Genomic DNA, 26,529 nt, shown 5'->3' with positions numbered 1-26,529 from the left:
CATGGATTTGGGGTAAATGAATCTCACTTATTAAACCATTTATAAACTAGAGTAGTGGGGTTAGTCTTAGGGGCTCAAACACACACAAATAGTACATAATTAATACTGAATTCTTTTTCTTTTTTTTTTTCCATTTCAAAAGCAATGATTCTTTGAAAAACATTTACAAAAATCTGCTAACACTCTTCCCATAAAAAGGATCATCAAAAATATTTACTGCTGCTTGGTATATGCAACAAATGTGGAAAAATATGTTAAATGATTACTTCAGGCAAACAGAAGTAAAAACACATTTCATAAACATGGATGAGGTCATGCAAATTAATTAAGGTTATTTATGATCATAGAGAAAGCAAGGACAATTTGTGTTAATGATATTCTGGGGTAGTTAATCCTTCTTTTACACATCTTCACATCTGAGACAGAAAAAAACTCTTAACCAACAGGCAGACTAATTAAAATTGGCAATTAAATTTTTGGTTTCAAAGACCATTTTAACCCCAAAACTGAAGTTGTCAGTCAACCGTGAAGTAAAAATATATGTTTCAGTTTTCAACATGATATTGTAAGTTAGCTCTGCTGTATAAATCCTGCTGTATATATGCTCTTCCACCTTCCACAACAGACTTAGGGGCAGATTTATTAAGCTTGGAGAAGAGATAAACTGGAGATAAAGCAGAGAAAAAGTAAAAGGGGATAAAGCACCAGCCAATCAACTCCCAACTGTCTTTTTCAAACACAGCTGATTGGCTGGGGCTTTATCTCCTTTTACCTTTTCTCCGCTTTATCTCCAGTTTATCTCTTCTCCAAGCTTAATAAATCTGCCCCATAATGTATTCTGATAATGCAGTAAGCAAATATAATAATAAGATACTGTGAATATCAAAGATAATAAGATACTGCAGCAGGTAGCATCTGAAGAACGACCGACCCGCGGGACCGCGCATCGGATCGGTATCGGTCCACACCAGGACAGAAAAGGACCCAATCACCACACAATCTACATCCAATCGGTCGGAATTGGATCTAGATTGATGGAATCGGACCCTTGTCGTCCTGGTGTGTACCCAGCATCAGGCGTGTATAGTATTATGTTTTGTTACAAAACAGTTGATTTAAACAGTATTTATAAAAACGTGGTAATACAACTTAATACAATATATCAAGAACAACAAAACAAGAACCTTGCAGGTGGGGTAATGAAAGACATGATCTTCTCCAAGTAGCCACTTGTCTATGTAGCCTGCAGCTCCTCCTGTGCAGTTTGGATACTGACCGTAGTCTCCTATTCCTCCGGGACCAAGGTAGCCTCTATAGAATGGCAAGCATAGATTATTATTAGATTTTTCCATAATCATTACTATTGTACTCATTTCTCATTTAAAGAGATCTTACTCAGGAAATACTAGCATAGTATCAGAGGGAAGCAAGTGTTCAGCCAACTGATTGCTACTGTTCAGTGCTGGACTCTGGTAACTGAGTGATACTGCAATTGATACTTAGGGATATATTTATAAAATACGTTTGGCAGGAAATCCCCCAAGACATTCAGGGGATAGCCAAAACAGTTAAATAACCCCAGCATTTCTGATTGACAAAAGCAGCCCCATTAGCGCATTGTGAGTTGTGGAGTAATTACTTTATAACTTCACAGTTAGGCCAGATTTTCTAAGCTTTAAAAGTGATAAAATGGAGAGTGATAAACAACTAGCCACTACCTGCCATGTCACAGACTGTGTTTGAAACATGTCAGACAGGAGCTGATTGGCTGGCTGTTTATCACTCTCCATTTTATCACTTTTGAAGCTTAGAGAATCTGGCCCTTAGTGATCAATACACCTTTAATTGATGGAAAATCTGAACACCTGAGCAGAGTCCACACAAATGGTGCTTACAGTAGCATTAGGATTTCAGCACTGAACAAAAACCTGACATTGGAAGGCAGGCTGACAGAAATAAAAAGTGTCACAGCCAAAGAAAAGACAAAATACTGCCAATATTGCAAAGGGGAAGTAGTCACCACATTGACAAGCACAGTGTTGACAGTAATAATGTGGACAATTATAATTATAACAATAATTGTTGGAGCCAGTACGTTAAGCCACTGCACTATGCTGCATTTCAACATTACAACTGTGTCAATAGAACACATTGCTAAAATATTTCCAATTTTTGGGCTGACTTGCCAACTATTTCATCTGGGAAAGCAGGAAAGAAAGAAGGGAAAACAGAATAGAGTAAAAGAAAGCGTAGAAGAAAAAAGTAAACAGCATGAGAGTATAAGGGATATACAGTACTTCTTAAACATTGTAATAGCAGATGTGTGACCCCAAGCATGTTCTGATGACACATAATACTTATACTTCTATGTAATAAATAAAGACACGGAGACTTGGATTTGGCTGAAAGTTGTTAGCTGAATTTATTTAGAAATATTTTTAAGCTAATTTTTATTGTTAATTTATTTGTTTATTTTATTTTAGTTTTTAATGTTGGCCAAGAAAAGAGCGGCTTTTAACTAAGCTCCACCCCAACTCCCGTACGTAATTTGCCTAAAACAGAAAGCGGTATCCACTCAACCCACAACACTGACTGCCCACCCCTCCAGGTGGGTTCGCCAACCCCGGGCGGGTAATCTAGCGACGGCCTAAGCCAAATGAGAGGCGAGCGCACTGCAAAATGACCAAATACGCAATAACATAACTCAATAAACCCCTTAAATCTATAACTTGCCGCTCTTTCCCGCCTATCAGCTAACGCAATTAAAGTACTAACCCAAACCCTCTAAAGAAAAATCAAAGGGGAAGGGAGGGTGGGAAAATTCTCTGGAAGAAGAGGAAGGCTCCTCCTTCTCCCAGAGTAATGATTAGAGCCAACAACCCAAATCCAAGACAGCCATAGGCTCTCCTTGTCACATGACCTCTAAGGTCACACCCAGCTATCATGTTTAATTTCCTTCATGCCTATGCAGCCATTACGTTTCTCTTCTTTTTGTGTTTTTAGAATACTTTTTATTAGGAAGGTCTCGGTATGAGAAAATAACCACAACATACAAAGCTTGCACATATAAAATGAACAGACATGGCAAGTTGCGGGTTTAATACTATAGAAATTGATGAGTGATCCAATTTTAGTGGAAGGTGAGGAAAGTTTCCTCACATGCTATGGTGTGGCAATTCGTTAAATAGAAAAAGGGAGACAGAGAAAAAAGGGGAAGAAAGGAAAGAAAATAAGAAGTAGTATCTCTGGGGTGGGACAACTAATAAAAGCAGGTGATTGAAATGGACAGTCACCTAAGAAACAGGGATGAGGCATTTTGAGAAGCCAAGCAGTGACTCCATAAATGATCAAATATCTTGGCATAGTGATTAGTTCTGCCATTTCTAGATTTCATCATATAGATACATTATACCAAATTTGGAAAGGAAAGGATTGCAAAGATGGAAGGGAGAGAAGCTTTCAGTCTGATGCTATTTGGCCAACTTATTTTGATATCTGGACAGCTCAGGTAGCTGTAGGGGAAGAAAATATTTGGGGTCTTAAGTGACATATACATTAAGCACTTGCAAAATAAGGGTCATCATTTCCTCACTAGAGGACAGTTATTTTTGGAGAAGACAACCCACTATGGATAAAGGTGCCCTCCCCAGAACAACCCCTCCATCATTGGCCTGAAGTTTCAGGATACCTTGTTCACAACTGGGATGGTCAGACTCCAGGCTAGTTCTCAAATCCTTCTCCCAGGATTAGTGAACAAGCAATGTGCATAAATCTGAAAATAAATTTCCCATCTGAGCTTTAAATAATGGAAGATAGTTTGTCAGCCTCAATATTGACCCAGAAGCAGGATTACACCATGGTTCACAATGGGCAACTTGTGTCGCAAGATAGTGCCCCTGAAAACCGGGAATACCCAATCCCCACCATCAGCTGGACATTGCAATAGTTTAAATGTTACAAAATGCTGTTGTGGTCGTCACTTTGCAACAGAAACATTGTGTCATTAGCTGGCTGCTTCAGGCTACTGCCGGTGCAAGGCATCTCAGCGCCCCAGGCACCTTGCCGGGTAGGGTTTTGATGCGGCTACGCCGAGTCGCTCCATGGAGGGGGGGTGCGGCCGCCGCCAACCTGCTACACGGCGGGAGGGGTAGTTGTGCTACCGCCCGCTAATTTGCTCCGCCACACGGTCCAGGGGCAGGGGGGAGTTTGTGCGGGTGCCACTCACCTTGTTCCACAGGGGGGGCACCGCTGACCTGCTCCCAACTGCCACCCTCCAGTGGCCAGTGCCCACAGGCAAATGCCTAAAGCTGCCTAGTGGTGGCACTGGCCTTGATCCTGGGGTGATAAAGTTTACAGCACTGGGCTGATTTGCGTTGTGTCAGGTGCTGTAATCATGCAGATTGAGTTCTCTGTGAATGGCAGCACTCAGCTGGTTCTAGACAGCTAACCAGCACCTTATAAATAGGATTTATTTTTGCTCAGTCAGTCGTTGGTGATAGCTTCATGTAGGCTGTGTCATTCAACCTGGAAAACTACTTGAAAGATGCTGTTAGGAACTTTGGAAAGATCCCATCTGGCATCCTCCAGGAAGATCTTGTAGATTTACAGCTCCAAGAAGGTCCTATGCCAATTCAGTCAGGGAAGATTCCAAAGCTAATCTTGGAAGAAAGTTTTTTTCTGTGCTTGTATGAGAGGTTCTACTAGGCGAATTTAGGGAAGGTCTGCTCCTGCCTAATCTGCTGGAGGATTCTGTCATATTAACAGCTCCAGTGGATTCTGGTCCAGAAGATAATTTTATTGCCTAGTAGAAATACTCCTATCTGCTCCTTCTGTGCTGAAAGATTCCATTTGGAGGATTCTGGAAAAACCTTGTGCTGCGTGTTCATTGGAGGATCCTGTCGTTACCATCTCCTGGTCCGTGGATTCCTGTTCACGGAGATTGTCAGAAAGTCCGATGGAAAGATTAATCATAGTTCCAGTCCATGTTTTGTCCAGAACACTCGTGTCTGTTATCTGTGCCTGTCCTGGGATTCCTGTAGTCAGTCCAGCTAACTCCTTGTTTATTTATCATCTACTGTATTCCAGTTGCCTTGCTGTGTCCTTTTCTATCTGTATTGCCCATTGACTGTGATTTAGTGACTGTGATTAGCCTTTATGGCAGATACCCTATTTACCACCTTGGGGTAATCCTAGTAACTAGTTTACAGTTGCACCTTCAGCAACTGTATCGTGGTATTTCCTGTTATCTAACACCACCAAGCGGTTCTCTGTCTGTTATATAATTATTTACTGCCCAGAGACATTAAGACCTGGTGGTGGCCTAAGTACCGGTTTGCCTGCTTGCACTAAAGGAATAACGGGTCATTGTTATAGTCAGAAGACCCTCCACTGAGGAGCTCTAGTTACTCATTCGGCAGTACAGTACAGGGTTCCCTAAAATTAAATGTAACCAGAGGATGTTTTCCAAGCGCAAATAAAACTATATGTTTAACATTTTAGAAATTTGAATACATGGGGGGGGGGGGGGGGAATATATCACAATAATTAGAAAAAGTTATATGAGGAAAGGGAGTACATTCATTTTTACTGAGTTCTCCAAACCAAACCAGGAGAGTTTAATTTGGTCCAAAATACAATGAAAACCTGAAAGGGGTGCCGGACGGCTCCCCGACAGTCATTCCTCCGACGTCGGAATCCCGACTGCTCGTTCATGTGGGTCCACGACCCCCATAGAGTGAGAGTAAAATAGGTGGCAAGCGCAGCTCGCCACCGTGCCCGCAAGGGGCTTCATTGCGCTCCCCACGCTGTGCAGTCGGGATTCCGATGTCTGAGTAATGACTGTCGGAATCCCGACTGTCGGGGAAATATACCACACCCCCTGAAATACCTGATGACGGCTAAGTGCCAAAAAGACACCTAAGTATTTTCTGGTTTGTTTATGCGAAGTAACCTGAAAAAAAGGCTTGCAGAGAGAGTTGAATAGGTGCAGGTATATAGAAATCAAGCACTTCCGTCTTACTGGCATTAATGTATAGAGTAGACCTCAATCTCGGAAATGAGAGGCAGCAGGGCTTGGGCAGGATTAGAGAGAGAAATTAGGACACTCAATTTTTTGTTCTGTGAGTCCAGTTCTCAGCTCAGAAATATCAGCATTGCAACAGATCCTTGCTGCCAGGTGCACCATAACTAAAGCAAAAATGAGGGGTGAGAGCAGACAACCCTGTCTGGTACCATTGGCAATTACAAAACTAGAATAGGTGACTTGATTGCTAGAGACCCTTGACATATGCAATGATATGCACAAAGAAGCAATCATTTCCCTTCTACCTTGGGAGCCAGAGCCAAACTGTACATGTGTGATCTAACTGGGGGTTCACGTGCACAGGTGTCAATAGTAACACAAAAAAACCATGAAGAACTCATGTCAACCTTTTCATGTATAAACATTTTCTGTGTGGACATTTTGCTTGTGTCCACCTTTTTCCAGTGTATAGATTATTTTGACATTTTGGGGTTGACCGTGACATTATCTGTGAGCTATATTACACCACTCATCACTTTGAGCGGTGTCAGACAAGATGTTTGCGTGCGAAAGCGGTGTGGCCCCATGGTCATGGAACCACTCACCCTTTCTCGTACTCCACTTCTACCGACACAGTGGATGATATGTATCATCCATCACCACTGCTCAATGGCACCAAAGTTGCAGACCTGCTCTGCTATATTGGTGTCAACCAATCAGGTGGTGTCACCCGGTGCCCTCTGCGGACACCACTCAGTGTAATAATATCTGTGGACCAACAGAATAGAGGTAGACAATTGCAAGAGAGACTGCATTAACAAAAATCCAGGGCTAAGGAAAGAAAAAACCTGGACCTGGAACAGTTTGCTTGCAGAAACACACACCTGTGCAGAAAGCCAAAGACTATGTCACTTCGGCATTAGAGGGAAAGCAGGCGGCATCACTTTTCACAAACACTGCTCTAAGATCTGTAATTGTACTAATTCCTGCACATGTAAACTGACTTGTGCATAGTTCTGTATGTTTAGACACTACTGGACATTAAAAAAGGGCTTCCAAACCCATAAAAAATGAAAAATATGAATTTTAGAACTACGTTGACTATCTTTCATGTTATTGAGAATGCCTTTATAGGGAAAAAGTGATTGAGGCTGATTACACAGTCACAAACAAGTATGATATTATAAGACTTTAAGAATAAGCTCTGCAGAGGTTACCATTCTCTAAAAAGCCCCTAACAAGTTAGTTTAGTCTGTGAGTGCCTTTATAAATGATATACTGTATACTGCTATTGCTACTAAAACTGGTTCTTAACCCATCGCTGTGGGAGATGCTAAAAATGCCAGCTTCGCCCACATGTGTTAATAAAAATGTGTTAAAGAAAGATTATATTTCCTATACGGGTTGAGTATCCCTTATCCGTATATCCAAAAAACTAAATATTCCTAAAAAACTTGGTTTTTCAGAATATTTCTGGGGTTTTTTTTACCCCCTGCCCCTTATTTCATACTTACCATGTCCCCTGGCGTCCAAGGCGGGCTTCAGGATCCTCTTCAGCGGCATCTCCGGTCCCAGGGGTGCATTGCTCGGGCGCGTCAGTGACCTGCGCACTCGCACAATGCAGCCCTGGGACTGCTGAAGAGGATGCTGAAGGCCGCCATGGATGCCAGGGGACGCCGTGGACGCCGGGGGACCATCAGGGGACCATGTAAATATGTTAAAAAAATATATATAAAAAAAACCTGAAAAATCCCTTATCCAGAATGCTCGTGGTCACAAGCATTTCGGATAAGGGATACTCAACCTGTATAAGGTGAACATAATGATGAATAAAATTGTTCGCTTGCCAATTTTCACACAGATTTTGACAAATTTACTTGGGTTAATATAATTGGTTTCTGCCAGAAAATACAGGGAATTGTCAGTTGAAGAACAAGCAGACCACAGATTTTCAAATCTGCTTTAGAGGTAATGCTGTAATATACAAAGTCGCACACCGTGAGTAAAGACATTGTGCTCCCAGTTATTGAGAGTGCTTACGTGGGGCATCCAGGCACAGGTAGGAGGAATGTTAGACACAGCGATAAAGTCTCTAGAGTTGCAATGATGATCCACTCTGGCCAGTACGCGACAATATCCCTTACAGCAGCACTCCATTGATGGCTCTGTGCAGACGAGAGGATATATAGTCAGACAAGCACTTTGGGCCACTTCAGGGAGACTTTGCTCCAACATCAATATTTAAAGCCTTTCCTCTTTCATGCTGGTCAGCAGGATCATTCTTCCTTGTTTTTAACAACAGACATTCTGTGCAACAAGCAATTACATGATGTTCTGCACATCCCAGCATTACTGCAAGGAGGATTAAAGGAAGGAAATCCTGAGATTTGCAGTTTTTTTTTCTACAGACAGCTAGAAAAACACTTTACTAACGACATTACACACAACATTATCTGTGTTACAGATAATGTATTGCGGTTTTACTTTTAACAGTGCCTGATTAAAGGTTTCAGGTGCCATAGGCTAACACACATGGTCCTCCCCTTGTAATGCTGGTAAGCACATGTGTATGGGCACTCAGGGACTACCCAGTCATACTGCCCATGTGCATGTAATCAAGGTTATACCATTGGCATGTATGATCTAATGCTCATGGCTTGTGAAGGAGACTATGGGCCAGATTCTCTAAGCTTCAAAAGTGATAAAATGGAGAGTGATAAACAGCCAGCCAATCAGCTCCTACCTGCCATGTCACAGACTGTGTTTGAAAAATGTCACGCAGGAGCTGATTGGCTGGCTATTTACCACTCTCCATTTTATCACTTTTGAAGCTTAGAGAATCTGGCCCTTTGGCTTTAGGCTGCCCAATTGGCACTAAGTTACATTGGCCCAGCTAGCAGTAAGTTATATTGGCACAACCATCTGGCAGTAAACTTAGGAACTTTACCCACAGTACATCAGGATGGGTCATAATTAACAAGCATGGAATAAATTGGGCATTATTGCTCGAATGTCACCTGCAAGGCACCTACACCTTTGTGGTATAAAGACGCACTGACTTGCACCCACAAAGAGACTTCTGGTAAGTTGACTGACCCTTATATTCTCCTCCTCACCTTTGCCATCATTTTGTGTCAACAGTTTTGTTTTTAATTCCTTTTACAAAGTTTCCACAACTCACCTCCACCAACTCCAGGTTCCGCTTGCTGAAACAGGTGTGCATCAGTGACAAAACAAAGTAGGTGAAACCCAATCGCTGAAGCACCCCGGGTATCCTTGCCCAACGCCACGACACTGCAGGGAAAGAGAATTTAAAAATAAAGATATTGCTGAATGTCTATTGGTACATGCTAAATACACTCCATTACCTGTCCTGTGCATTCTATTTATGAAGACAAGGCCAAATATTGAACAGAGCTGTGGGTTACTCTAGTGATAAAGGAGTTAAACCGTCAGTTATTTGGGCTCTTACGTAATCCTAGTCTCAAACAAAGCAAGATATGTGTCATAGCTGGAACATGCTTTTAAGTTACTGTACATTAAAGAGAAATGCTCCTTATTACAGTGAGAGCAGACTCTAGATTAATCAAAGTGGTCTCTAGCACCTTGTTATTTTAATAACAGTGCAAGTATTCCCTTTAGTGCTGCCATTAATGGATTACGGTGTTGTCTTTTAATTCACTCCTTTCATGTTCCAGAATCTTCCTCTATGGCCAGCACAACCTGCCTTTGGAGGGCATTGCATCATATACAGTGTTCTTGACTGGAGTGTGCTTTCAATTAATCAATGGAATGTGATGCGAATGTGTATCGGCAGAACCTTTATCTGGTACACTATGCATGAGATAAATGTCTTGGCTCTCATTTCCAATGGACTTATACATCTTTAATCACTTTAATATTAAAATCTGTTACAGATGTATTAAATAATGAGGTTACCCACTGCTATAGTGGTATTCAATGGTTTTCCTAATATGCATGACATTTACTATGTTATGAATTAACCTTTACGAAAAAAGAATTTTGGCAAATGTTGCAGAAACTTTGATTTGTGGCAGTACAGAGGATTTCAGTCGGTTACTAAGTTCTAACAGCGCTATATTTCAGTTTATCTTTGAGCTTAGTTTGGAGTTTACCACTTTGGCGAGGGAATTAGGGAGCCTGGCTGGGCCCAGGTACTTCTCAGTGGGCGTGGCCTAATTGCAGGAGGCATGGCCATGTACCCTTAGAATAAAATACAGGAAATAATAGCAGTGCGCTTTCAAACACTCATTAAAAATATCTTCAATCACATCTCCCAGCTGCCATACCTTAAGCTTATTTACCTCCGTAGAGGTAAGACAGTGGGCGGAGCTGAATGGTCTATTCATTAGCCCCACCCCTTCCCTCACAGACCCAGAGATCGCTGGTGACTATCACACAATCCAGGATGCAAGAGTCGCTTACTCTTCTGGGGAGGTGGGACTAAATGAAAAACTGGAAGTATCCCAAATCTTCTTGGAGGGAGGGGAAGTATAGCCTTAAATTGCAACATGATTTGTTCCAGATACAAAGTTACTTGCTTTATTTGCTTTACTTCCAAATCAGAATAACGCCCAGAGAGCCAAGCCCTAAATTGGTTCTTTTCCTCTATCTAGAAAAGCTTACGCACTTGCTCAACTTAAAGGAAACCTTTTACAGCATCACTTAAGTGCAACTAGAACAGACCATACATTTTGTGTGAGATGGACACAAATTCCGAACACCTAATGCAAAATGAACACGTATTTGCGTTAGTGCATTACACCTGTCTAGAATCATGGAGCAATAAAGAGTTACTACAAATGTAATATAATGTTAATGAAGTTAGCAAGCCCGGATCCCATGTTTTGGTTTTAGTTAGAATTTATCAATGTGTTTAGGTTTTGTGAAAACCACCCTCAAGTGGTTTGATTCGACATCAGATTTCCATTGGGTTTAAAATCAATAAAAAAAAATTTTTTTTAAAATAAACACTAAGAAAAATCTTTAAAAACCACTAATATCCATTAATTCCAAAAACCGAAATTAAGATTTAAAATCAGAATTCTGAACCACGGGAAGATTCAAACCAGGACTTGATTCATCTTGGATCACCTCAAGGGATCTAGATGGGCTTTGACCACCACTCTAGCCTGTAAATGGCAAATGTCACCATTACCCAGGATGTGAATGCAATCAGTACTTTTAAAAGAAAAGTAGCTAACATATAAAAATGCTTCATTGACATAAAAAGGGTGTTAAAGAAGAAAATGGAGAAGGACAGGTAGTGGTGGTGCAAGGGTCCGGCTACATTATGCATCATATCAGAAAAAACTGAAATCCATTATCCCATCTGAGGTCCTTCCTGGAATACATATAGAGGACACCGACAAGCCTGCACCCCCTGCCCAATTTGGTGGGTCCTGACAGATTTTTCATAAAATTATGTGTAGATAAATAATTGAACTTCTGCTGTTATTAGTAGTCCCACAGCTGCATCAGTGAATTTTTAAGCTTTAAAAGTTTCTCAATGCAATAAAACTGGCATATTAATAATTTGAGACCATTAATAGTCCACTATTAATAACACAGTCATATGCATAAACATACATTATCTAATAATAGCACAATATTGGTGAAAAAAAACATTAGTATATTGTTTATCAATAGCAGCATATCCAGGAAAGCACCATAATGATAGTGGCATTATGTAGCGGATTTGTGATGATATTAACATCATATTAGAGAAATGTTGTTTAAAAACACGATCTGTTTCCCAATCCAATGCAGATGACAAATCTTTAGTACAGCAAATAAAATCTCCAAAGTGACCAAACGACCAGCGGGGACGCAGATCGGAATTGCATTGATAACATGTGCAATTGCCCCTCCCCCCCCCCCGTAACCTACCCAGTAACCATTCCGCTGGCATTTGTCCTCAATGGAACTGGTCCCAGAGGGCTGAGTGACACAGGATATAGGCATCATGGAAAGACCCAGCGTAACCTGCAACCACATTGAGAATCCTGGGGTTAGCATCGCACACCACCTGCACATTGACGGAGTGATGCCCATGTGTATTTATGTTGACATACCCCCTCATGTGCGGTGCCCGTATCCTGAAAGTAGATAGAAAGCCACCTTCAGGTCCTGCCACTCGGAATCACAATGTGGGAATGTGATACATATACTGTAGGCCACAGTTTCTTCATGGCATATAACACTTAACACCTTGGGGAAGTGGCTTGTGTAATCCCCAGTGACCATGAGCTCACAGACTGCAAGGAGCCTGTGGCAATAAAAGTGCAGGGCACACATAACTTTTTGCAGCCCAGACACTGCGTAGATGCTACTAGCAAAAGACTCCAAATCATCTCTCACCTGCTCATATAAACTCAAGAGATTGCGTGGTTCAACCTAAAAAGGTGCACCACCCTTTGATCAGAGATGGAGCCCAGGACCACCCTTGCATGGTACATACGTACAGCACAGAGCCTAGTAGACATGGATCTGGTGCTGTTCCTGCGCAGCTCCTGCAAATGCCAACCATCATAGAGACAGAGGCCCTTATTCTGGTTGATTAATTTGCTTACACATTCGCTTGCAGCCGAGCGAACGGACTGCACACGGGGAGCGAAGGCACGCCTATAAGGCCACCGAAGTCAATCGCTCGGATCAACACACAAAGAGGAGTGGCATGCTAATGTTCATATGGATCTTCGCCTGTCTACTCGGAATTCCAGCGTTCGGACGGCCGAATGAACAGGCTCGGCTGGTGTTTAACACGCCACAGCACGAATCTACACGGAAGTAATGCTCAAATCATTACCCAATTACCCAGAGTGTAAGAGTTGACACATTTTGTGTACTATTGTCCTAACATTACAAGCGCACTTGTGTGTTAAGGTTTAAGTATACTGCTGCATTTGTGTGTAAAAGCAATGGGTACTTGTGTAGTTTCACGGCGCCGCTGCGCGCACAGTCTGTTTGAAACTTGGCAGCCTGCCAGACTCTGGGTGCGTGCCGCTCTAGCTGTTCTCACAGCTACGTTACCAGCGTAGCGTGTGCGCGTGCCGCTCTAGCTGTTCTCAGCGCAGCGCTACGTTATCAGCGTCTAATTCCGTCTAAACTCAGGACACCGCTATCAAAAGGGGTGCCCAAAATGCAGACGCTACAATTTAGACGCTTTAGCGTCTGAATCCATATGCACTGTGCAAAACACTCTTTAACCTGTCCACAGTGGCACTAGTCGAAGCAACAGCTGTCGACCTTGTAAATCCCACTATCCACGCCAACCTAAAGCGTGACGAGCGAAGAGAGCCCCGCGAGGGGCGGCGGTACGCGTCCTACGACCTTTTTATACCACCACTATCCACGTCGGCGTGGAGTTGAGAATAGAAAGTGGCGAGCGCAGCGCGCCCCGCAAGGGGACGCGGATACCTTCACAGGTATCCGCGTCCTCTCGCGGGCTTCACAGGTGTCCGCTGTGCTCGCCACACTTTCTATTCTCAACTCCACGCCGACGTGGATAGTGGGGGTATGAAAAGGTCATAGGACGCGTACCGCCACGCTTCGGGTTGGCGTGGATAGTGGGATTTACAAGGTCGACAGCTGTTGCGTCGACTAGTGCCACTGTGGACAGGTTTAAATAGTGTACCTCTAGACCCAGCTAAATTTAGATGCTTTAGCGTCTAAATTTAGATGTACCCCTAGTCCCAACTAAATTCAGAGGCTTTAGCGTCTAAGTCCAAAAACCCCCCGGCTTCTTAGCGTCAAGCAGGTAGTCGGGTTTCAGACGCTAAAGCGTCTAAGTTTTAGCGTCTGCATGGGGGACACGACCCCTTCGTAGCGGCTAGCAGGTAGTCGGGTTTCAGGCGCTTTATCATCTGAATCCTGACTCCCCCTTCTTAGCGGCTTGCAGGTAGTCCGGTTTTCAGACGCTTTTGCGTCTAAATTTAGCGTCTGCATGGGGGACTCCCCCTTTGGTAGCGGTGTGCCGGGGGGTGCCCGGGGTGTCCACTTTTACATGCCCCCGTTGTCAGCGGTGCCCAGGCACTGCCTATTTCACTGGGGAACTACAAGTCCCACAGTGACCTGTCAGCGCCTGGGCAGCGCGCTACTGCTGCTGCTGCCCGGCGCTACGCTGTTAACGTAGCTGTCAATACGTAGCTTACAGCTAGAGCGGCACGAGCACAGTCAGGCAGAGCTAGAGCGGCACGAGCACAGTCAGGCAGAGCTAGAGCGGCACGCGCACAGTTAAACAGAGCCTCTGGCAGGCTGCCAAGTTTCAGAGACAGACTGGGCGCGCGGCGGCGCCGTGAAACTACACAAGTACCAAGCAATGAAATATATGAGATATGAACGCTGAGAAGTGTAAATGGTTAAATTGTGTGCTTCCCGTGTTGCTGCCATGTAGTTAGTTAATTGATAAATGAGAGAAACATCTATGCTGCATGGGTGTGTATTGCGCGCAGATTGTCCTGAGGCATCTGGGCTGCGAGGCGTGAGACTTGCTTTTTTCGTGCAAGTGTTTCTCATGTGTAACGACCTGAGCGCTCGGTGACTCAAGCAAGGCCGCTGCCCAGCACTTGTTGTCACCACCCATGTGTATGCTCTGGTTACCGCCCAGTTTTGATGCCACGCCCTATGATACGCCCACATTATGCCTACTGTGTCCAAGTGTGCTCGGCAGAGTATTTCTGTTCACTGGGTTACGTCCATGCACGGTTGAGTGAACCTGCACATGCGCATTGCAAATGGTACGCATGCGCAGTAGGCTAAAACAAGCGCTCCGAGCGAAGTTGGATCCAAGGGAGTCATTTAGAATAACCTCCAGAGTTCAAAGCCAGACTGCAACCACTCCATAGCAAACACATTCACAGGTGCCATTGACGAGGGTGGGGTATATATATATATATAGGGGTGTTGTTGGTAATGATAGGGTTCACCTGTGTATTTTGAACTAAATTTTATAATAAAAAAGAAAAATGTATGGTAAAAACCGCCAGCCTGGACCTGGTTTATTTGATTTGCTATAATAGGTCATTTTTCGGTACTTGTTTCCTAGCACGGCGCCACCAATTATAATTGTAAGCCATCGGGTCGGAAAAATCGGGTAGATCGCATTGCATGTAAAATGGTCCCTGAGACCCTATTTTAGATTGGACCCAATGTTAAATGCCCCCCAGACCCCCTTTTTAATTGTATACCCACCCTAATGGTAAATTATATGTCAAATGCCCCCCCATTGTTAACGCCACCCCACGATGAACGGCAACCCGAAGCGTGGCTAGCACAGCGAGCCCGTGAGGGGCGGCGGTACGCATCCTCCGACCTTTTCATACCCCCACTATCCACGTCGGCGTGGAGATGATTCTATATAGTGTGGGGAGCGCAGCGAGCCACCGAGCCTGAAGCGTGGCGAGCCCCGCGAGGGGACGCGCATTACTTTACAAGTATTACGCGTCAGCTCGCCATGCTTCGGGCTCGGTGGCTCGCTGTGCTCGCCACACTATATAAAATCCACTCCACGCCAACGTGGATAGTGGGGGTATGAAAAGGTCGGAAGACGCGTACCGCTGCGCTCGCCACGCTTCGGGTTGGCGTTCATCGTGGGGTGGCGTTAACAATGGGGGGGCAGTTGACATACAAATTACCCATCAGGGTGGGTATACAATCAAAAATCGGGTATGGGGGGTCATTTAACATTGGTTCCTATGTAAAATCAGGTCCATCACATTGGTCGCATCACATGCCATTATAATGGAATGCGATGGACTCGATTTTAAACCCGCATTTAACATGACATACAATGTTAAATCGGGTCAGTCGCATCACATGCCATTATAATGGCATGCGATGGAACCGATTTTTCAATTGTTGGGAAAGCTGTAAAAAAGCCCGAAATAGGGTCCCGACGGTCGGGTCCCATCGCATACCTTAAGTTAAGGTATGCTATGGGACCCGATGGGCGCCGTGCTAGGAAACAAGTACCCATTTTTCAAATGCAAATTTGGAATTCGCGCCCTATTACCTTTGTGATTTTGCTATTTTCTATGGGTATATATCTGAATGTGATTCGCTAATTGCGATTTTTAAGATAGGCCAAAATGTGCGAATTTTAGAGCAAATCGCACCCTATTACATGTGCGGTTTGCAGAAAATATGCAAAACTACCAATATTTTTACCAAAATTACATATCAGCCCACATCTCTAATTGAAGCTAGTGAAGCTGGTAAATGTTTGACCTTGAGTAACATACACTCAAGGTCACTCACAACGCAAATCCACTGAACTCTATGCCAGCTATAACCAAAATATACATTTCTGTACAATATATAGAACATCCAGTTTTCCTAAGACACAACCGTATGTTTATCCTGCAGGTCTTGGAACACAGGTCAATATTCTACCATTAAGAAATTATCTTGCGCTAAACCCCTGGTGTAAAGTTTCATCTACATGACAGTTTATTGCACTGGATTAACATCAGATTATTTATATGCAATTACAGAAAAAATGTTTCCCGCAGCCATAATATCCTTGCTGTCAATATATATGGTGATTAATATTTCTAAGCAACCAGTGATTCAGCACAATGTTCGCACAGCGTAAGCTAGGATAGGGACAATGCACTTGTCAGTCACAAAACTGCAAGTTCAGCATTTGCTGGCTGAGTATGCCATGATCGCTATAGGACTCCGACTACCACCTTACTGTGACACCATGCCAGCCTGTGCCTAGTAAGTACTGGTCTATTAATAATATTGTCCTATTTTTACCAGCCACACTGCTAAAACACAGACGACTTGGCATCCCTAGCTTTGGTTTTTAAATGTTATCAATACATTTTATCCCGTAATACAGTGGTTCCCAAACTGTGTGCCTAGGCGCCCTGGGGTGGCTCTGGACACTTGCAGGGGGTGCCTTAGGTTGGTGGACCAAGATCAATTCATATTATTTATGGTCAATGTAACAGGCAAAACCAGTGCTTGTGGCTGCCAGTCATAATATATGGGGACAAACAGAAGCAAATCCTGTCCCTCACCAGATAACTGTGACATACTGTATAAACACAATGCACTTTATTTAAGATTTTTTTTCTGAATTCTCGATAAGAAGCATTTGGCCTAGGGGTGCCTTGAAAATATTTTGATGCTCTAAGGCGCCGTGATTAAAAAAAGTTTGGGAACCCCTGCCGTAATATATTACATTGCACACAAATTATTTTCAACTGTAATCAGTAAGTGAACAGAAAATTGAACTGCAGCGTCTATCAACTTCCACGTTATGTCACTTAGTGGTACTGTGACCGTGGGATGTGGTTATAGTGTTGACAATTACTATGTCATGGTTAGGCTACAAGAAGGGAGGTTAGGGATAGGCTATAGGAGGGGATGCGAGGGGAAGTTAGAGATAGGCTACAGGAGGGGAGGTTAGGGTTCGGTTACAGGAATGGAGGACAGGTTTAGGCTACAATAGGGCACGTTAGGATTCGGCTACAGGAATGTAGGCTAAAGTTAGTCTACAGGAAAGTAGGTTAGGGTTAGGTTACAGGAGAGGAGGTTAGTTTAGGGTAATTTTCCTCTTTAGAGTAATGGCACTTACACGTTATGCCACACACCCTACTGCCCAATACAAATTTTGCCACAAAAGGCTTTTTACACTTTATGCCACACGAAACTAAATGCTATTGTACATTATGGACCTTTTTCCGGTTGATTAGTTTGCACGTACATTTGCACGCATCCGTATGAACGGCAATAACACGCAGTCTGCGAAGCCACACCCACACCACATGTGAATGTGAGTATTCACAACGCTATTCAAATGGGAGTGGCCAGAAACTACACACATGCTCGCAAGCACATTGCCCTGTTTGCAAGATCAGGCACTGTGCGTGCATGCGAACATCCTCTGTGGGTGAATTCATTCACAACTCCAACCATATGCACGCAGCCAAACCATTCTCAACCATTTACTTAATGACATTATGTTCGTCCTTTGATTGTGTTTATTTGAGCAAATTTATTAATTGGCTGCCCATTACCAAAGAAGCCTTATTACTAGAGACAGGATTATATGCATTTGCATATTTGCATATTTGGCCCATTCTCACTGGTTATTCATATTTTACCTAAAATCTAGTGATGGTGCATACTTTAGGTCCGTCCTCTTCCCACCCGCGAGTTACAGCACTGCTTTGCCCTGCTGCTGCTGGCCAGGTAGTGGTAGAGTGTGCAGGCTGGGGCAATATGTGCGCAGTGTGGGGAACCTTGGATGTACACTATGGGGGTTATTCTAGTTCACTCGCAAAGGCACAATCACTCTCTTATGGACAAAACCATGTGCACTGCAGGTGGGGCTGATGTAACAAGAGAGAGTTATATTTGGGAGGGGTTTGTACTTCAAATTGATATCTATGTCGCAGTGCATGCTCTCTGCACATGTTACATCAGTCCCATCTGCAGTGCACATGGTTTTGTCCATAAGAGAGTGATTGTGCCTTTGTGAGTGAACTAGAATAACCTCCTTTGTCTGACACTGCTCTAGGCTGCCAATCCATGTTGATAAAAGTCAGTTTGGGGCGGATGCCATTACGAAGCTCCTGAACCTATGCGTACCCCTGGCCTGGGACTTAACACCAAGAGATAGACTTCTGCAGCAGAGGAGGCGGGCGGAAGGGTTGTGACATCACGCAGCGCGGAGGAAATGCCATATAACAGTAAGTATGCGGTGCATGGAGGAAGCCTTCCACTGCGCCCCCCTCACACGCTATGCTGACATTTGATCCATCGGCGCTGGAGATGAGGGTCCGTGTAGTTGATGCAAGAAGAGCTTTGGACGCTGCAGTCTGCTGTAGCAGCCAGCATACTGACATATGCAGATGCTGTGGGCCTATTTTTGAGGGTTATTTACAACTAATTGTATGCTGATTTTTAAATAAATAAGTTAAAAATTATTATTTAATGTAACATATTTGAACACTTTTCGTGCATATTTTAAGTATTTTTCATGCATATTTCAAGCTTTTTATGTTGCATATAATCCTGTCTCTACTTATTACATAGATTAATAATGTTTATTTTAGGTCTGACTTTCCCAACTAAAGTAAAAAATGTCATTATGATGTGTCACTCAACACCAAAGAATAAAATTGTAGTTTTTGTTGATAAAATATTGGGCTCGTTTTTTTCATAACTGTAATTGTGTGTGTGGATTAAGGCAATGTGTCTTGTTTGTATTTACTATGTAAAAAGTGGATCAGGGGTTAATATTATTCACATACAGATGTGTCCACATACATCGTTGCTGCGCTTTGAATAGCAGATGCCTCAAATAGCCAACTGGCCCTTCCGTCATTTTGTCTTTACTCTGTGTACCAAGTTCTGGCTTTTATTCTCAGAATCAGCTTTATTATTTTTACATTTATTCCTGGTTCTGTTCTTATTAAACGCAAAGATACATGTAATCCACTGTAGCATTCGCTCCCTACTGTACAGTATCTCCATTCATAGCAATGTAGACGATGTGGAAGTCATATCTATGAGATACTGTACAGTAGGGAGCAAGTGCTACAGTGGATTACATGTGTCTTTGCATTTAATAAGACTGGAACCAGGAACACTTTTAAAAATAATAAAGCTGATTCTGAGAACAAAAGCCAGAACCTAGTACACAGAGTAAAGACAAAATCATTAGATCACAGGACTCAATAGAGTGATTGAGCGGTAGCGTGGCATTGTATTTTGTAGAAGATTTTTTATTTATTTATAAACATATGAAGCCTGAAGGGTAGAAATGTTTTAAGTGCAATAGTGTGCTTACCATGTGCCTGCATTGAGTAGAGTGTGGTTGCTTAATTGGTTAATGAGTGAAAATTGTATGGTGCATGGGTGAGTATTGTGTGCAGGTGCATGTATTTTAGCTATTGTGCATGCTGATTGGTGTTGCAAACATTGGTCCGCTAAGCTGCTATCCTGTGAGAGTCACTTTTTTCTTGCATAGGTTTTTCAGCCCGAGCACTGCAATTGTACACGCAAGGTTGTGAAGCCACCACCCAGCACTTGTGGTCAACTCCCTTGTATACGCCCCAGTTTTTGCCCTCTTGTTAAGCCACTCCCAGAGAAAATGCCACATCACGCCTACATTTGGTGTGCTCATTTGCAAGCGTATTTTTGTGCGCAAGGGTGTGCAAGCATGCACAGACTATGAAACCTGCACACTGCGGCAATTGCGCATGTCAACCAGAATAACCTCCTATGCCACACATCGAAATGCTTATTATACATTATGCCACACACTGTAATGCTTATTTCACTTTCTGCCACACATGATGCCTCCTTGCAGTGTCCCCTAAACACATAAAGCCCCAGTAGTGCTGCTTACACACATATTGTTCCCCCTTGTAGTTCACATTACAATCCTAATGCCCCACTAGTGCAACTTACAAACATAATGCCCCCTTTAGTGTCAATTATACATAACGCCCCCTGTAGTGATCCTTACACACCTAATACTCCCACTAGTGGTGCTTACACACCTCATGCTCTCACTAGTGCTGCTTACACACCTAATGCTTCCTGTATTGTCACTTATACATAATGCCCCCTGTAGTGCCATTTATACCTAATGCATGATGTAGAGATACTTATACATAATGCCCATGCAGGGCAAGTTACACATAATGCCCCCAATAGGGCCACTTACAGATAAAACCCCCAGTGGACTCACAGTTCTGTGCCTGGGCCAAGCTACTGCTGCTGCCACTGGCCCTCCCTGAGGGGAGGAGAGTGCTGTGTACTCTTTTCCCACTCTAGCGGCCATTTCAAATATGGCACCAACTCATGAGGCAATCGAGCTTGCGGCCCAGCTGCCAATCACCATGGCTGCCAGTACACAAGCTCTGATTGGCTGGTGGATGGTGCTGCATTTGCCTCCTTGACCTTGCGCTCCATTGGAGCCACCCTCTCTACACCACTGCTCATGGCATCGGCTGACCTACTCCCCATTTTCAACTGGGTTCAGCTGATAATCTACACAGTAAAGTCTGTGATTTATAGGATTTCATGGATGTGTACGCTTCTGTAAACGAGTGGCACGTGGACGCAGCTTGTTGTAATCGCTCTAATGGCAGCCGCATCTGTAGATAGATAGATACAGTAGATAGATAAGGATCTCCATGGAAATGGCCAGATGATTAAACGCCAGCTTACTTAGCTGACCCACAGAAGTGGGGGCTGTGAGGCCAGGAAGTCTGGTGATAACACGCAGATCCCTTGTTCTTCCCTCCCAGAAAACAAGAGCAACAAGCACCCATTTCAGGAAACCTATTCCTCCCCTGACCCCACCCCTCAACAACAATGCCTGTCAATCAGGCAGTGGCATATGGGGAAGTATGTATTAGATTGCAAGGCCTTGTGTGTAGCTGCTTGAAACTATAGACCTGTCTTCATCGCTGAATCAGACCCACTGTATGTATCGATTAATATTTATTTCATGTATCAGAGGATGAGGAATGAATGCTTGGGACCGCAGAGCTACCGATATATTTGTAATTATGTACTTTTAGGTCAGGCCATCCACTGTTTAACGCTAATGCAAACTCAATTGACTTGTTTCTGGCATTTAGCGCTCTCTGGGCGAGATTCTCTATTACAGAAATGCAGTAAAAACCCCGTTATCGGGGTTTTTACCGCATTTCTGTATTCTCTAACCTCCCTCCGCAGTGTCACCGCTGCGGAGGGAATCGCCAGCAAAAGCTGGCGATCCCCTGCAGAAGCCTATGGGCTTCTTACCGCAGCGGTGTGTGAGGGATCCGTGACGTCACGGATCCCTCCCAGCATGCCCTGCGGCCGGCGCGTCAGTCTGCGCATGCGCAGACGGACTCCCGGGTCATAGACCCGGAAGTCCAGCAACGGCGCCGCATCGCAAGGGACAGCTCTTACCGCAAGAGCTGTCCCTTGCGTTAATGACCGCATATTTTAGAGAATATGCGGTCATTGGAAATGCGGTGGCCGGCGAAGAGGGCTGCGGATTTTAGAGACTCCCGCCCTCTATAGGCTTCCACATCATGTATACTGCCCTAAATGCATATGTGTAGAACAAGATGGGTTCGGAATACTGGGACACAAAACACTTTAGCAATGGAAATAGCAGCGGTTGTGGTTATATGGTTATAGCATATTTCCCTACTCTCATGGAAGTTGTGGAAGACTTGACAACTTTTCCGGTTGTCCCACACCACAAAATAGTGGCCGAATATCCCACATCCCAGCTGCTTCCTAGTGAAGCAGGCAGCACCCAGAATTTGTGTCTCCAAACGGAGGGGATAAGGCTAAATAACGCGGCATTGCATCATTTAGCTCTGCTCCTTCCTCATGGAACTGTGAATGGCAGCAATTTTCCCATGGCGAGTGTGGGGCTTAATGACGTGACAATGTATGGGAGAACTTCTGCGCGGAGAAGTGAATAGTGGATGGGGCTGCTACTGTGCAATAGATTATACCACACACACATAGCAAACCTAATCTGTCAGGAATCTGTGACTATTTATTAATAGATAAAAAATGTCTCACAGCTGATAAAACAACAAAATAGAAAATGTATAAAAACCATACAGGGGCAGGGACAGCTGAGCCGACCGACACGTCTGATCCCAGTGTGTTGTTCCTCTCTCCAGGTCCAGTCCAAACTAATGCATGTGACGTCATCACGCCACACAACTAATGGGGTGGTGGACAAAATGTTGTGCCTAGGGGCAGCCTGACCCCTAAATCCGGCCCTGCAGTAGTGTGCACCTATCCTCTTCAGTGCTGTTTGAACTTCCTTAATAATGCAAACCTTTATCTTCACAAGCATCTCAAGGCTGGAGTCATGAAGTGAATACAGCATGCATTTCTTTCAATCCGTGTGGAAAAATTAAAAGTTAATTAAAAATTGCAAGAGCTTTCAGACTAATACAGAAAAATGAATAATGGAAATGCACTAACACCAATTGAAAACTGAATGTTACAGTAAATACATTATCAGTAATAATATTTACCTCCTCCCTATAGTCCATTCCGGACATAGCGTCTCACAAGACTAATGCCCATTAAATGTCAGTCTCTGCAAATTGCCTTGCTTTGGAAAGATGTAGTTATATACAGAGAGCAGGCATACCAATGTGGAAATCCACATTATTCCTGTAATAAACTGTGACTCCACAGCTTGCAATATATAACAAAATGAGCAAGTTATTTCAGAGGACCCCTGGAGACTCAGGACAGGAATAAAAGCTAGGCCCAAACTGCTTATTGTTTTCTGATCCACCTGAAGAACTGACTTACACTGATTTAGCATTAATCCCAATCAAGCTCTCCTCTTTGTAGGTCTTGTCAGTGGCGTAACGATAGCAAGCGCACCCCAGAGCCGGCCCTAGCCTAAATGACGCCCTAGGCAAGATTTTGGCTGGTGCCCCCTAGCACCGCCACTAGTTCCGCCTCTGACCCTGCTCCCCTTTCCCAGCACCATCAACCCTCATCATAGCAGTCGTCATTTCGGTGCTCCTACCCGCAATATTTTAAATAGAAACAGTGCACACATTCGGTGCGCAGCCCAAACAGGGGTGTGTTCTTCCTGGGAAGGGGCATGGCCACACAATAGTACCCCCAATTCAAATTACGCCACACAGTAGTGCAACTTTATTCACATTATATCATGTTATAGTGTCCCTTATTCACGTTACATCACACAGTAGTACCACTTTACCTTATGTACATTACTCCTCACATTATTCACATTATACCCTTGGAAAAAAAATCCTGAGAAAATATTGTATTTTAAGCACCTCCATGGCCACACTGTAGACCAGCACAAAGCAGTGTGTGCTGGGCAGAGGAGAAGAGCTGCAGCTGCTGCTGTCACTTAAGGGGAGGGGGCCTGGGGTCCCCACTGGGCACTTCCATCAGACTTTTGCCTGGGTAATTTGTACCCCCTACCCCTTTCTCTCGGCACCCCTGATAATACCACACAGTAATGCCCCTTACACATGACACACATTATTAATGTCCTTATAAACATAATTCCCCTTACACATTATGCCAACCTTTATTAATGCCCTTCATACACATAATGACACACATAATGTCCCTTTCACATGTGTTGCAAATTATTAATGCCCTTATACACATGACACACATAATGCCCCTTGCACATATGTTGCACATTGTTAATGCCCTTATACACATGACACACATAATGCCTGTTACACATATGTCGCACATTATTAATGCATTTATACATGACACACATAATGCCCCTTACACATATGCCGAACACTTTTGCACAAGCAACCCACCCGCAGATAGCACTTGCACATCCGCTAACACTGTGACCTCTGCCTCTGCTTGGATACAGATATTTCCGCATACATCTTGCCTCAATAGGCCATGCAGCTCCTGGCCAGTTCTGCTAACGTTGGGTGCCTTTTTTGCTGAAAATTCATCTTATTTGCATTGTTATGACCAGCACTCACAAGGAGCTTCCGATGATTAAAATGGGTACTTATGTAGTATCTGGGCTGCCGATTTCTAAATCGGGTCGGATCGGGAGATCGCATCGCATCGCATGCGACCATGCGATTCGATGCGATGCGATGCGATGCGATGACCCGATTTTTCCATAGGAATCAATGTTAAAATGGACTGAGTCCATTTTAACATGGAATTCAATGGGAAAAATGGGTCCTTTTCATACCCCTACTATCCAAGTGGGCATGGAGTTGGATATAAACCTGTGGCGAGCGTAGCGAGCCACCGAGCCCGAAGCGTGGCGAGCGAAGCGAGCCCCGCGAGGGGACGAATACCGTCCCCTCGCGGGGCTCGCTTCGCTCGCCACGCTTCGGGCTCGGTGGCTCGCTACGCTCGCCACAGGTTTATATCCAACTCCATGCCCACTTGGATAGTAGGGGTATGAAAAGGACCCATTTTTCCCATTGAATTCCATGTTAAAATGGACTCAGTCCATTTTAACATTGATTCCTATGGAAAAATCGGGTCATCGCATCCGATATCGCATCCGATATCGGATGCGATGCGATGCGATATCGCATCGCATCGCATCTGATTGTATGCCTTAACTTAAGGCATACAATCAAAAAATCGGCAGCCCAGATACTACATAAGTACCTTAAAATGATATGTGGCATGCCTATATTCTGTGTGCAACTGTGGCTGTACCTGCATACGGAATGCTATGTTACAGTGGTTTCCATGAATACACTATTTCATATGCAGATACAGCCTCACTCACACATAGAATATAGGCATGCTGCATATCATTTTAATCAGCAGAATCTGCTGATGCCCCTAGGCATTCCAAACGCCCTAGGCAATTGCCTAGTTTGCCTATGCCTAGGGCCGGCTCTGGCGCACCCCCCCCCCCCCCCCCCTCGAACCCTCTATGGTGGCCTGTTGTGTCAGGGCCACTTGGGCCCAGCAAGCAATCCCTGTGCACCCTGTTTTCTTTTTTCACAGGGCCCCAGGGGAGGCAAATGTGCCTGAAAAAGCCAGCAACCAACCCCTACCACCAACGGCACTGAGCCGGACAGCAACACCTTAGAACGTAAGGCAGCTACAGGTGTGTATTGTGTCAATTTTAAAATAAAAACATGTGCATAACCAGCCCTGGGCTCATTGGTTTTAGAAATTCAGGGGACAAAAAACATAGGGAATCCCCATAATTTCTAAAACCAGCACCTTGAACCGGGTGCTGGTTTTAGAAATTACGGGGATTCCCTATGATTTTTCCTGACGCCCACTCCTGATTGGCTGGTGGGCGGAACTAACCTGTTTCAGGGGAGGAGCCAAGAATGTAAACAGACATCTCAGATCCTGTCCCGGGGATGACTAAAGCCTATGAAGTGGACCAACCTTTGACAGAGGCCTTGGTATGTTTAATTTCCTTCAACAGGTACCGTACAAATAATTGGATTCTACATGGAGAAGAGGATGGGCCCTCAGTGGATCAATAGGTCAGTATGAGTGATTGAATGTAGTATGAGTGATTGAATGTAGTATGTAATCATTTTTTTTATTATTCTGATGTGTCCATGTTTTATTTAACTATTTGTAATGTTGTAGAACTACAAGTACCAGCAGGCCCTTTAATGCCTCACATGCTAGGACTTCAAGTCTCCCAAAACACCTCTTTACGGGGCTAGCCACAAATATTAGGTGTCCCCTGAATGTAATAATAAGAAGGGTTACCTTCTGTGATCCCTCCATTGCTGTTGCCAGCTGCATTCCCCATAGGTTTCTAAGGAGGATGTGATGCTGCCTTATTTACCAATATAAGGAATCCGAAGTATTCACAACATTGACATCCACTGCTTAAAGAGTCTTTAGCATACAGATAGCGAGATATAGTTTCAGCAGGGTTCCCCAGGAACCCATCACTTAAAAGTACTCCTCTGTACAGTGGTCGCAATTACTGTGCATGCGCAGAAGCTCCAGCAGCCTTCACA

The 26,529-nt window shown here is 44.0% G+C and overlaps 1 protein-coding gene across 3 annotated transcripts in view; it reads right to left on the bottom strand.

Moving 5' to 3' along the window:
* The window catches only part of LOC146007712 (heparan-alpha-glucosaminide N-acetyltransferase-like), a 394,310-nt gene that overhangs the window by 185,493 nt on the left and 182,288 nt on the right, over positions 1 to 26,529 (bottom strand). For all 3 annotated transcript variants that reach the window (XR_014444391.1, XM_083146282.1, XM_083146283.1), the window contains exons 11-13: positions 9,204 to 9,316; positions 8,063 to 8,187; positions 1,185 to 1,311 (exon numbers count right to left, since the gene is read on the bottom strand). Coding sequence is in view for 2 of the 3 variants with exons in the window: in XM_083146282.1 (XP_083002408.1) it covers positions 1,185 to 1,311; positions 8,063 to 8,187; positions 9,204 to 9,316 (365 nt within the window). In the remaining variant the exon portion in view is untranslated. The remainder of the gene's footprint in view (positions 1 to 1,184; positions 1,312 to 8,062; positions 8,188 to 9,203; positions 9,317 to 26,529) is intronic.

This window comes from Crinia signifera, chromosome 6 (genome assembly GCF_055691185.1).
Source record: "Crinia signifera chromosome 6, ASM5569118v1, whole genome shotgun sequence".
Lineage (NCBI taxonomy): Eukaryota > Metazoa > Chordata > Amphibia > Anura > Myobatrachidae > Crinia > Crinia signifera.
The sequence above is the reverse complement of the archived record's forward strand: the minus strand, read 5'-3'. Positions and strand labels throughout refer to the sequence as shown.